Source organism: Lipophrys pholis (assembly GCF_963383615.2).
Source record: "Lipophrys pholis genome assembly, chromosome: 5".
In the NCBI taxonomy this organism is placed as follows: domain Eukaryota; kingdom Metazoa; phylum Chordata; class Actinopteri; order Blenniiformes; family Blenniidae; genus Lipophrys; species Lipophrys pholis.
Window position 1 is genome coordinate 31,331,957 of NC_137628.1, and position 14,141 is coordinate 31,346,097.

Genomic DNA, 14,141 nt, shown 5'->3' on the forward strand with positions numbered 1-14,141 from the left:
TGGGAGTCTTGGGTCTGATCCCCTGGATCCTGCTCCCCTCCTGTCAGGGAGAAAAACAGACAGCGGCAGTATCTGGTGGCTCCAGTAATGTTGTTACACAGAGAGAAAGAAAGAAAGACAAGAAACAGAAGCTCCAAATGTAGAGTTCCTCCCTTTAACGGGAGAGAGAAAATCCCCTCAGTAGTCTAGGCCCAGAGCAGCTCAACTTAGTGCTCCTATTTTATTCCTAATGATAAGCTTTATCAAAGAGGAAGGTTTTTAGTCTACTCTTAAATAAACTAATGGTGTGGGCCCTTCGGACCGAGGCTGCTAGTTGATTCCAGAGTAAAGGAGCCATATGGCTGAAACTCCTGCCTCCTGTTTTACTTTGAAGGACTTTAGGGATTACCAACAGTCCTGCATCCTCAGAGCCAAGGGCTCGTGGAGGGTGAGACACTTCTAGAAGTTTCTCCATATAGGACGGAGCCTGGTGATGAAGAGTTTTATATGTGATCAGAAGGATCTTGAATTCTATTCGATTTGATGTGAAGCCAGTGTAAGGATGCTAAGACTGGGGAGATGTGCTCTCTTCTTCCAGTTCTGGTTAGTAAACCTGCAGCAGCGTTCTGCACTAGCTGTAAGATCCTAACAGAGGAGTTTGGACATCCTGACATTAGGGAGTTACAATCATCTAATCTTGAAGTCACAAAGGCATCAATTTAAGGTTGGCATCTTCTGTTTGGAGGAAAATAAGACATGTAGTTATTTCTTTATTGGCATTCTGTTACAATTGCACATGACATGTTTTGACACTGAAAGTTCAGGAATCTTAGCAATGCACAAGGATCCTACAAAGCTATTCAAAGGAAATCATTTAACAACCAAGCCCAGCAGATCTGGGAACGTTTCCATGATTGAGCTGCTATAGAATAAATGAACTGCTTTGGTTTAACAAGACATCCCACGACTGCAACACAGACGGACTGTTTCACGGTGCATTGACTTTAATATTACAACATGCATTTCATTTCATCAGATTGTGTGTGAGTGTGTGTGTGTGTGTGTGTGTGTGTGTGTGCGTGTGTGCGTGCGTGTGCGTGTGCGTGTGTGTGTGTGATATTTATTCAGTGTAAAGATTAGATTTAATAGAAGTGCTGTTTGAAGAAACATGGCCGAGCTATCAATACAATCTGACCTGAACCTCGCCCGTCGCTTAAATGAATGGTTTGTGAAATTACCTCTACAACTCTTTAAAATGTATGAGCTGGACTCAGCTTACTTTTTCACTAAGAAAACTACCACTCCCATGAGACACTGCGGTGGAATCCTTGCCCGCTGATTGGTCCGCTCGGGGTCCAATGGCGTGGCAGAGACGTGCCTCGCTGTCAGAGCATCCTTCCGTCATGGCGTCTGCCTGGGCCAAATCCCTCATTAACCTGCAGCTTCTGCCTGTTTTCTTCCTACTGCTGCTATGTCTGCCACCGGGAGGAGGACAAAAGAAGAAGGAGGTAATGTTTGACCCTTTGGAAATCATTTCTCAGCGATATATGCCGTGTTTCCGCTTGCCAGGGAGCGGGCAGGTTGAACCTGCCGGCGTTGGTGAAGCGAGCGAGGCTCAGCCAGAATGGAGGAGATTCTGGATGCTGGGATCGTGTTTGTGCAACAATAGTGTGCGATTTCAATCAATTCAGGGCTCTATCAAATACTACGATTCTACATTTTGTGGAAAAGTCTTAACTGTGCGCCTGGCGCTGTGAGGAAGAAAGGCGGAAGTGGGGATGAATGTGTAGCTTTTCTGATGTGATCTTGTGTTTTACAGGCGATCTGTCGCTCTTTGTTTAATAAAACACGAGGGAGCGATTAAGTATCTCGTTATATACGTACACACTTTTTTGGAAATAGCCTTTCAGCGGTTTTCCGGATCGCTGTGTAGAACAATATATTTCAGCAAGGATTATGTTTGGGGGGGCGGGGGTATTGTCACATTAACTCCAATTAGAAGTATTCGAGCTGCTGGAAAACATCTTAGTAACCTTAAATTGGTTTTGAACGTTTAGTCATGTAACTGATGGATTTATGTTAGTTAGTTAATCAGTTAATCTGAATGAGAAGTGTAGAGGAAGTTATGATAGACGACACATGAGAAGACATAACTGATAAACAAGCAAAAAGAGAGAAAGACCTGTGGATGGGTTATGTTCCATAGTTGGGTGGGTATGAGGAGGAGAGGGCTGGATGGAGCAGAGAAGTAAATAACGGGATCCTGAGGAGCGAAAGAAAGACCACAACACACGAGAATACCACAAAAACAAAGATTATGACAGTACTATACAGTAAAACAGCGACACTATATATATATATATATATATAATAAAAAATATTTATGTGTATGATGGGAGCAGCCCAATAATTGACAGACAAAGAAAACCATATTTCCTTGTCATACAGAGTGCAGTGATGATTAAGGGACTTCCACCACTAATGAGTCTTGATCGAGCCGCCCTGCCTCTACTTTGTTGGTTGTGGTAGTTACGCACACCTTAATGCCTGTTGTGCCTCACCAATGCATTGTTTCTGTGGTTGCCTCGGCGGTGACATGGGTATGGAATATTTGCATAGAGGTAAATTATTTTATCTCTAAATGATAATGTGAAATGAAATGAAAAATGTGCATTCTCATCTTAGTTTGATAGTCAAATCCTGGACCGTACACTCCCCTCTCTTTTCATCAAGTTTGAGGCAGCATGCAGTGTCGACTCTAAGATGAATCAAATGAAGATCTTTCAACTTGCAGCAAATTGAGGTAAATTCTACAAATCTACACAATATTTCTGGAGACTTGCAGTTTTTCCTGCAGTGAACATTATTGGTGCATCAATAGAAGTTGTCATGCATGCAAAGACATTTTCAATGTAATCTAATTGAACCAACTAGTTTGAGGTCCTGTGTGTCTTTTGTCATCCTCCAGAAATTTGGTTTTAATGACCACTTTCAGTTATTTTGGCCAAACAGAATATGTTATTGTGAAGGCGTACTGCTTGAGTTGAGACCTGACTAACACCAGTTGACCTGATTCAATGTCCTTGTGATGACCTTTACCTGAACGGGCGACGATGTGCATGGATGGACCGCATTATTTTACCCATTGTTATGAGATTATTCAGAAAAGGAAATGAGGAGCTCAAACACTTGCAGCTATTTTCTGTTTCTTCTGCAGTTTTCGTATTATCAAGGCAAGGCTTGCCTCAGTTTGTGTGTTGATAGGACTTTGCAAATGAAGTGACAATTAAAAAAGCAAGAAGAGCAATGATGGAAAGAAGAATGCACAGGCAGACACAAGTCAGGTGAACAAATATTTAAATGAATGAATTGAGGATGTCAACAAACGGATGTGCCAAGAGCCAACTGAGGAGAAGAATAAATGAATAACCTCACAGATGAACCGCTGTTGGAAAATCATTTGGATGAATAGGCATATGTATGAATGAATAATTGACAATCACATATTTGCCCCGCACTTTGCTTCAACCCTTCATTTCCTGTGTCACTAATTTTCATTGCTTATGAGGCGTATGTGTAATAAACATGTCACATTGCATTTAGAATGCTTTCATTATTGAATACAATAAGATCCATTTAAATATTGTTGTATAGATATTATATGTACTGTATTCATGTATACTGTTTTGGTACTTTATTACAAAACAATTAAAATCCAATGGAGAAATGATCTTTTTTTAAGGCTAAATCTTCCAGGATGTTTGATCTATTGATTTCTAGTGTCAATGTAAAAGACTACATCTGAAAATATTGTATTTCATAAGATTAATTTTCTGTGTTTACTTAACTAAATAATAATCCAAACTCGCTTGAAGCTGTCAAAAGAATGGCAAAGTTTTCAATGTGTGCGGTGAATCTTTGTGTCCTTATGGACACCATCAACCATCCTACACCTGAACTTATTGGGAGCCTCTTCTCCCACAGTGGGCCAACATGTACTCAGTTTAGAGAGGGCCTTTCATACATCCTCTAATACCTTCTGGAGATTACATTAATTCAGACATATTCACTTGCAATCTGCAAATTCCCTGATAGATGCTACATGCTCGTCCTTTAAAGCCATTTTTAGTTTTTTCTGACACTCGGGAACCGCTTGCTGACATCACTGTTTATTTTCAGCATTGTCTTGCTTCACATTCATAGAAGTACACAGGGGAGCTGCCCATTATAGCTGCAGTCTGCTGTTAGGCACTGACCGAGTCAAGGACACCTCTACATTATCTAATGAGTGACACCGAGAGCTTGTTTTCAATCACTTACCAAGCAGAAATTTATTCGGTTATCATTGGTCCCCCACCCCCGCCCCGACTTTCAAACAGCTGTCTTTCAAACTTTGAGGTAAATGTGTTCTGTGCCAGCATTTAATTTTTTGGGTCATCCAAATTGGATGGACTCCCCACCGAAATAGTGGCACTCTGGTCTGCACGCACGCCCAGCCATACTTTCAATGAGCCACAGGAGAGATATTGAGGAGTTATAATGTGAGAAATGTACTTTCCCTGTTGCCTGCCTGGGGCCATGGCAGAGGAGGTGGAGGAGGTGGAGGAAGATCTTATTTAGCTGGAAATGGATAAAATGGTGAAGCTGCACTTTGTATTCATCTCACCAGCTTCTGCTCCCCTGCACTGCCCTTCAGTCTGGCCCTGGCATTGTATACTTTAACTCTGTATGTGTATTATGAGCAAGGCCTGGAATACTTCAAGATCCAAAGTCTGGTTATTCCCAAACATATCCTAAGTTTTCTAGATGTGGTGTTCTCTGTAGTTCACAACACTTCAAAGCTTTGTAGTTCCAACTCTTATAGACCTTATGTTGTCAATTGTAATACTATACTATATTTTAGGTAGTGTTTTGTCATTCCTTACAAATCATCTATTTTTGATGAAATGGTGTCGGTATGTATGGCATGTATTGTGTGAGTGAATCTGTCTTCACCCATGGTCACCTCCAGTACCCATAACCCTGATTAACTCCATAAATCAGTATCAAAATGGATAGATGACATCAAGCTTCATATTTTGTTTGTGTGAAGGTTGTTCTATGAGTTTATTTATGTTCGGGCTTTTATCTCTCCTCTTAACTCTGCTTCAGTCCTACAAAATGCTTCCACTCGTTCCCAGGGTGCCACCTCCTCGTTGTGTAGCTGATCTTTGCTCTTCACAAAAATCAAATTGGGCCATAACACTGTGGGGAGTGTAATGAAGGCATACGAAGGTGTGAAAGAAAGAGGCATGACTGTTTGTCTCTTTTATTAAAGTGCCATTGAAAGAGTTTAGTTTGCATTCCAGTCCAAAAAAGAAATTGATTACTGTAATTACAAACTGGATCATCAGCATTTATGTTTCTGTTTATTTAAAAACTGAAACAGATCTAACCTGGGCAGGTCATTTGAGATAGTTTTGTAAATAGATTTTTTGATTAAAGACCTAAATATAAGTAAGTCTATAGGGAAATGAGTCCCTTTTTCGCATCTGTTAAGCTGCTTTTTGAAATGCGTTAGTCTGTGCTGCATTAGCCGCTGACGTGAGTTCAAATGAAAAGAAACAGGCTGCGCCGACTAAGAATGTTCAAATCAGCTGCTTTTTGGGTCAGAAAGCAGCTGAGTAGTCGTATTCCTCTGATTGTAATGATTTCACAAAAAGCCAACTAACTGTGAAAATGTTCTCAAAGACACCGTTTGTTTTTCTGTATTACTTCACATTCAAAAGACACCAGCAACGTTCTGAGAGACATTGACAGATTTTGGCTCCGTTGATGCGACGATGTTTTGAAGTGACAACTTTTCTGAAACGCTGTTACTGGTCATTTGCACCACAGCTGTAGTAAATAGTTCTGTACAGAGTGTCATGACTCCCAGTCCATATTCTCCTGGGACTTGGTGGTTTTATAGTTGACCGTCGCCAGAACAACAATCCAACTTGGTGGTCTGTCCACGAGCGTGTTGCTTTTCTCCCATTGTTAATGTTCATAGCGTATTGTTCTCTGCTGCATGTGCGTGGTCTCATTCCAAAAACAGCCCCCACTGATAGGATGTAAACGGACATCATTTTTAAAACGTTGCCGTATAAACACAAAACTTTTCTGAAAGGAAAACGTAGAAACGATGTGTTTTCACTGGAAACGTTGTGTCAACAGAGCCTTCGTACATCTTTTACAATGTGAAATAATCTTAAATGTGCCAGTATTATTGACGATAGCTTAGCCTCTCAGTGCTCCTTTGTTTGTTTACGTCAAATGGTTAAGTATATCATTCACAAGGAAGGTCTAAATATCTTTTTTTAATAGCATTGAATGGAAACTTTCAACTTCATGTCAAAGAGGCAATACACATAGGTATCCGTCTTACTGTTATGGTACGTGGAGTTGGGCAGCTCACTCTTTAGTTAGGCATTTTGATGATAGTTGTGTTAGATAATAAAAATGATTACAATGAGTTGAAGAAGGAATAAAAATGAGGAGGCAGGAAGTAAATCTTTGGCTGCTCTCTCACTGACACACATCTTGCCAATGCCGATGCCAAGTAGGTGTGATTGTCACGTCGCCATTTTCAGAAAGTTGAAAATGTGTGCAGGGTTTCAATCTTTCCTACGGATAGACCATAAATCCCTCCGAGGAGAGAAAGAAGGAGAAATTGAGAAGAAAATTAAGCTTCAAGAAAGACAGAAAGTAAGAAGGAAAGAATTTGAATAAATTTGGAAGAAAAAAAAGAAGTCAGGGCAGCAATTGTGAACCCCTGCTTCTTGAAGTCCAACTATCTGTCCCTCAGGCAGTGGAAGAAATAGTCATGAAGAGAGAAAGAATATTTATATCCCTTCGATACGCCCTCGTTCATCACCCCAGCTCTGCTAGATATTATAGCCTGTGTTGTGTTTCTGTCTTAAGGCTGACCACAGCACAAAGAAAGAACCAGTGTAAGCACTTCCTATACCTCGGCATGTGGAGTCAGGGGAGGTAAGGAGAGGAAAAAAGGTCCAGGGCAAGGAGAATTATATATCTGGAGAGTTATATATCTTCAGAGAGATAGAGATTGCACAGTTGTGAGCTTGCAACCACACCCAGGGACCGGTCTAATAAGTGGATCGGAATAATAAGAGCCTGCTACCTCTGCACACGGAGGCCCAATGAACCACCAGGTAGCCCTTCAGGGTATAGCCCGAGCCACTTGCAGACTTTAGACCGGGGCTTATGAAGCTAAACACTGTGTAAGCAGTATTGACTCTTGGTTTTCTGCCCGACCTGTTCATTGGAGAATAAACCACAGCGTACACTTTCTGCACAGTGTATTTTTGCCCCCAGGGTGATGCAGGGCTACCAAGTACTTTCTAAGAAAACCCAGGGTTTTCCTCTATTAATCTCTCCAATCGCATGCATTGCATTTTCACACGTTCACATGTGGACATTCTGATTCCTCACAGATTAGAGAAATCGGAGAATGTGGATCAAAGGGAAAACAAAAAAAATTCAATCAAAAGATCTTTGCCAACCAAATTTGCTCGGCAAACAGTGCAGCTTCTGATACGGCCCAACACCCGGGTGCTTATTGTCTCTTTATGAATCATACACTGCAGGATTGGGAGTAATGGCCAACTAATTTGATCAAAATAATGTTTCTGTAACTGATGCTTTGACTCTTCCTGAATCTATCCTATATTCTTTACTAAAAGCTTAAAAACAATGCGTTTGTTCAGTGAGTCTCACTTTTTGTATAGAATGAAGCGTCACATTGCATTAAGAGGAACCATCTCTGTCTGATGCTATGTCATTTCATTTTCTCACACTTGGCCACCAACTCCTGCGTCTGTTGCTCATTGAATTGATGTCACAGTGATACTTCCTGCATGGTTGGAGATGGAGCGTGAATATTGTCTGTAGCCATCATGTCCCTCACTCGGCTACATAAATCTTGTTATCGGTACCAACGGCGTGAAAACACAATTCAAGTTTGGAAACAAATTGCGATACAATTGGAAAAAGAGATTACTGTCTTTTCTATTACCGATTGCGAGAGAATTAATGATTCACGACTGGGTGATGGATACATTTAAGTGAAGGGGAAGTTCAGGTATCTTCAAATACACAATGAAAAGTCACAATGTTTACATTTTAAAATAGTAAGATCTCATAAATGATATAAATTCTGACATCTAAGTATGGGAATAGAGCACGATAGTTTCAGATTCTACAAAAATTTAAAAAGAGATATCATAAATGCTTTAGGCAAATTGTTGCGGAATGTTAAAACACCCTTTGATTTAGGTTTAATTTTCTTATCTAAAAGCTTGATTTGGCTTCATAAATCAGAATGCCCCTACGATGCGCTCCAAGAAACCATAAATTCTACTTTTACTGCATGTTTTCTTCCTTCCTTTTCATTCTCACATGCTTTATTTATCAGTGGTTATTTCTGCCTTGACATCTCTGATTTGTCACCATTCTTCCTTTCACACAGTCGTGCTATTGCTCATGTTCCCTCCTTTCGTTTGAAAACGATGGTCAAGGTTGGTGACTATTGTGTTTCGTTCTCCGTTTCCTTCTGTTTTGCTGATACATCCTGAAGTGCAGCGGCAAACATCCTTTACGTCGCCATATTTTGTGCAGTGAAATGTTTCAATATTCTCCCAGTGAATTCAGGGGTGATTGGTTTGGATCCCGCTCATTAGCCATCGTTATCTGAATTATTGATGCACCAGTGTCAGGCCTGTTTTCTCAGTGACTGATGGCCTGTGGTTCCACGTCATTTTCCTGCTCTGTTATTCCTCCCTTTCCTCCTCCCTTTCCAAAATGTCCATAACTAATTTTCGACATGACAAAAGAATTTCCATCTCCCGCTCTCGATTCCCTTGTCCTCCTCCTCTGCTCCCACGTCAATTCTTCCGTATAGTTTCCATCAACCACACTTCATCCTGTGGCATTTGGATAATTATGTGGTGTCATAAAATGATTTCTCTGTTTTCTTTCTTTTCATTCACCAGTTTTCTTCTTCACACTGGAATATTTCATCAAGAGGCTTTCCTCTTATGTCCCTTTGTGCCTCTTAACAACTTCTGTAGCGTCAAGGTTGATCTTTTAAGTTCTGGCATGTTAAAGTGTACAGTGCATCTTTCAGTTTTCAAATGTATTTAAAATTTATATCAACATTTTCAGCATTGTTCTTTTTTTTTTTTTCTTTCTGTTTTGAGGTTATAGTCATTCTGCCAATAATTCCCTCACAAAATCACCATTCAGCCATGTAATTATACTGACATTATGGCTCAGTGTTTCTATGTATTATTGCTATCAGTCAGTAATAAATCTGCACCATTACTGCTTTATGTCAGATTTTCTCTCCGTAAGTTGCTGTAGTCGTTCACTCAGATACTAAAACTTTGATCCATTCATTTACTCAGTGGCTGAATTATTTAGCAACTATCCACAAGACAAGGTGTGGGAAATAAAATCAATTGCCTGAAGAATTTAAATTCTTTTCTCACACATAAATTCCAATATGCCAAAATGATGCTCCATGCATCATATTTGTAACAAGAGTAATCAGAGATTTCTGACCTCTGCCAAAGGTTGACCTGGACGCGGGGGTAAAAAAAAACAAACTTTCCTCACTTTGACAAGAATAAAGAAGTCAAGAAATAGCAGGAATAGGTAATTTACAATGTTTCTCTAAAATTCACACCCGGAACAGAAATGATTTCAGTGGTGAAAATTTGGTGAAAGTCCATCATGTAGTATCGAAGTAATCTTGCTTAAAGACAAACAAATATACGCCAATGATTTCATGATGTCCTTGGCAGACGTAATAACTTTCTTGACACTATGAAGCAGGTTTATAAAGCAGAGTGCTGTTCTGCAGAGGTATTGACCAGTGGGAAGGGACACTTTCCACAAACATTGATCGATAAACAAAAAAAAATGCAGTTTGACTTTATTATGCACATTTACTGCCATTAAGATTCATCAACAGATCAGGTTTTTTTGTAAACATATTTCTTCATTACTCAGACCACATCCGATAAATTATGTCCAAAATCCCACCTGAGGGAGTTCATTCGAACATTTCCAGTCACTTGTTAAGGACATGCTGCAGGCTGCTCACGTGGTCCCAGCAGGCTGCAGAGCTGCTACTGTGATGTTGGGGTTAGAGACCCAGCAGAGATCCAGGTGAACATTTGCATGTTGTAAACATAAACATCTTCTCTGCTACTTTTATTAGATCTTGTGATCTTTGACTTTACGTTGTGCCAGAGGTTTGTCATCAGTTTTCAGATTTCTTCATTTATAAGATTAACAGTTCATATGAAGGAACATATGCGCGTAATTATGTAAATTTGTGGCCTGAGCTAATTTCCATCTTCAGTACATTGAAGATGTAGCAGCGGTCGAAGGAGAGAGACCTTGACAGGACAATACCAGGGACACAGAATGTCTCACCTTAATACAACAAGAAGAAGACGACTGGGAGCACATGCGTCTCCCTGGTAGGACAATTCCCCATCCCCATGGTACATCGCTATACTTATTTAGATCATATTAGGAATCTTGATACTTACAGATTTATTACCCAGAAAATTATCATGATAACCCTCAAAATGTATTAGGTATGTCTCGGCACATAACTACTCGGCCTATTATTTTTATATATATATATATATAAATAATAGGCTGAATGGGTTTCGGCCTATTAAAAAGCCAAACGCATTACAAGAATGCGTTTGGCTTTTTATATATATATATATATATATACATATATATATATATATATGCATCCTGGATCCACCGTATAATGTCAACCAAAATGAAATCCCTTTTTTTCTTTGCATATTATCTGTTGGTGTGCCCAATTGGATCAAAATCTGTCTACAAGTTATTGACTTATCCTGGTGACAGACAAACCAACAAACACGTTAACAAACCAAAAGCAATAAAAACATACACATCCTGGTTGAGGTAAATATCAACACTAGCAGCAGGAGGAGAAAGGTGAAGTTCAAAGTAGCAACAGAAAACATTAAGAAAGATTGTTGATTTCAGACCAGATAAAGTAACACAGCAGCCAGGATCTAAGTTGTGGAAAATACTATTGTGAATCGCACAATGTAATACATGATGAGATTGTATTGTGCTCACATGTTGGTGTTATCGCCTGTCGTCTTGTTTCACAGTATTTTGCTTTAGTGAATTGTACTAGACTCTGTGGTATTATCTGATTGTTCAGTAAGTCAGCCCAGTAATCCCAGTGCAGAGTAATCACTTGTGATTTCTATAGAGAACTTTGTCAGAACAGAACTCTCTCCTTTGCCCCCATTTCTCATCCTCTTTTGCATCACCCCACTTGTTCTGCCCCTTTTCTCCGTTTTCTTTTCTTACCTTCAGCTCTCTCCTCCGCCCCCTCCCCACGCCCAGCACATACTCGCACCCCCACCCATGGTGACAGGCTTTCCTGTATAGCTGATATTTGGTGGCTTATTATTCCGCTGTGTACGTCTGTGTCTGGAAAAGTGTGCTTGTGTGTCTGTCTGGCTCGTGGCTGATAAGACGTCACACTCTTATCCTCCCAGACAGACCTGTGTCACCATGATGGTTCACAGGCCACATACACACTCATACACACACTTAACACACGTGCACACAGTCTTTACTATGTACCAGGCTGTCAGATTGAGTTCAATTTTCTGCTATTGTGCATGTGTAGGTCTGTGTGCGTCTGTGTTGATGCTGCTTGTCAGAGATATACGATTATTGCCTCTCATTAAACTCTTAGAGTTTCCGCTCCACCAGTGGAGAACCTGTTAACATGAGGCTGAAAACAGTGCATGCAAGTGTGTGCTTGTTTTATTTTGTGTTTCACTGAATGGAAGCGTGTGTCAAAAGACGAAAGACTACCATGCTGAAAACACTTGTCATGAGGGGATAAGTGCAGACACAAAGAAGAAAGAACTTCAAAAGAATGTGATTTAATTTTCTCATTTCTGCATTGGCTTGTTCCACCTGCAGACAGTGATTTTGGTGGCCACGGAGTGAGTTCTGGTCTAGTGGTTACCAAGAAGTATTCGAAGTGGTTATGAATTATTGATATATGTTAACATAGCATTTTGAAAGCATGTGTTTATCCTGGGAATGTCAGCTAATCACCATGGTGGCGCTTCTCATTCACTCAGTCATGAGTCAACAGTAAAACCTGAGAGGCTTTGCTGCAGTATTAAACATGTGGGAGGAGGATGGTGTGGTGGTGGGTGTGGTTCTCAGGGCTGGGGTTTGGCTTCAGTCATTAAGGCAGAGAAATTCAGTCAGTGTCAGTCCTAAGAGGAAAAAGTTAGAAAAGTGCTCATCTTCCTCTGCTCGAATGCGTCAAGATTTATTAGGAATTGCAATTCTGTCTTAGCTCCACTGTCTGCCAACTTATTTATGGCCCTGGAGTGAGTTATTAAACACACACTGGAGAGACATGCACATATACATACACACATACTTCACCCACAGAGCAATTCTATATTAGAATGCATAAACCTGTAGTCAGGATACATTCTAAATGACATTTAGTGTCAGACCTGCCCCCCCCTCCCTTTTCTTCTCCTTTTCAGTTTCTCACTTTTACTCTTGCTGGTTTTCTCATCGACCACCAATATTTACTCTTATTACTTCTTCTGATAAGTCACTTATTATGCAATTGATGCAAATATCCACATGAAGTGGAGTAAAACATTACAACTTTTACTCAATGTAATTAGTTGCTTGGTGACATTTTAACGAAGTCATTACCTGTGAAGTCCAATGGACTTATCTCACCCACCTTTTCTACCTCCTCTGTTCACCTGAGGGCCGCGGGGTGCCGGAGCCAATCCCAGCTGACTCTGTTTGGGCTGTTCCAACAAAAAGCCTTTTCTTTGTTTTTTTGTTTTGCAACTTGCTCATACTCTCTCCTGCCAAACTGATGCTACTTTATAGTTGTATATTTCATAGCTGTATCTTCGAGGGCAATGTATGATGGGTTTTTAGTTGATTTTTGAGTTGTAGTTGATTCAAGCAGGAGGTGAAACTGTTGCTGCTGTAAAATAAAGCAAGGCAGAATACGGACATGAGCTTTTCTCTTGTGGACTTTTCTGTCCCTTTTGCTCTGAATTGAGCTCCTCAACCAGTTTAGATGCCCAGTCATTCCTACAATCACCTGCCACTTCATTAGGTGCATCAGGTTATCTGCCATACAATTTGGCCATACAATTACAATAATGTGCAGTTTTTCCTCAGATTGTCTGAAAGGTTTCAACTCTGTTATAGTTTTATTTTTATGCCCCTCTGTTCTTTTAATGGGGTGGACAGATTATGGGAAACACCTCTAACACAGAACACAATTATGTACACATACTTTTGGATAGTATTACTTGTGGGACTTGGTATTAGACATTATTTATTCTGTTGACCGAGTGGGCAGACCGGTAAAATAGTGCCATAATAAGTTTTGTTGTTGTTGTTGTGGGACACAGTACACATGATGGAATTTTCGCTAAAACGAAATAATACTGAAAATGACTATATTCTCAACATAATGCCAATTTTAATGAAACGTTACTGTACAAAATACAGTGAAATGTCCAAAAATTCTCCTTCGCAGTTTTTCTAATGCATGTTTTTACAAACTCCCCCTGACAGCACGGCTTTGAGGCCAGATTGCTGGCAGCGAGGTTGTTAGATTCCATGGCAGCATCATCGATATCTCAGCGCAGGTCTGGTGTTGTCGTGTCCACGACTCTTAAGAACTGAAAAAAAAAAAAAGAAAAAAAAAAAAAAAAAAAAGTTGACGTATTTTTAGAAATTTTAACAATTTGCTTTGTTGTTTGGCGGGCCGGATTAAAGCCTCTCGTCCACCCCTGACCTCCACTCACTCCCACATACAGTAACATTTTGAGGTTTTAATTACTTCACTGAATTTAGCAGAATAGTGTGTGAGATCGTGGCGTTCATGGTGGCTCTGTGGATTCGAGGAGCAAAATCAACCGTTTGTTAACAAATGTTAGAATAAAACATTTTGTTAGTGTTGGTGAAAAATACTCTTTTTTTTTTTTTTAAACTTTCAACAGGTTTAATAAATTAACAAGGAACAAGAGAGGAAAACC

At 40.1% G+C, this 14,141-nt stretch overlaps 1 protein-coding gene across 1 annotated transcript in view; it reads left to right on the plus strand.

The window, feature by feature from the left end:
• The first annotated feature begins 1,345 nt into the window (after positions 1–1,345).
• Positions 1,346–14,141, plus strand: part of LOC308109460 (dolichyl-diphosphooligosaccharide--protein glycosyltransferase subunit TUSC3-like) — an 81,201-nt gene continuing 68,405 nt past the window's right edge. The window contains exon 1 of the mRNA XM_080463029.1: positions 1,346–1,487. Within this exon, the coding sequence (XP_080319155.1) occupies positions 1,383–1,487 (105 nt within the window). The 5' untranslated portion in view covers positions 1,346–1,382. The remainder of the gene's footprint in view (positions 1,488–14,141) is intronic.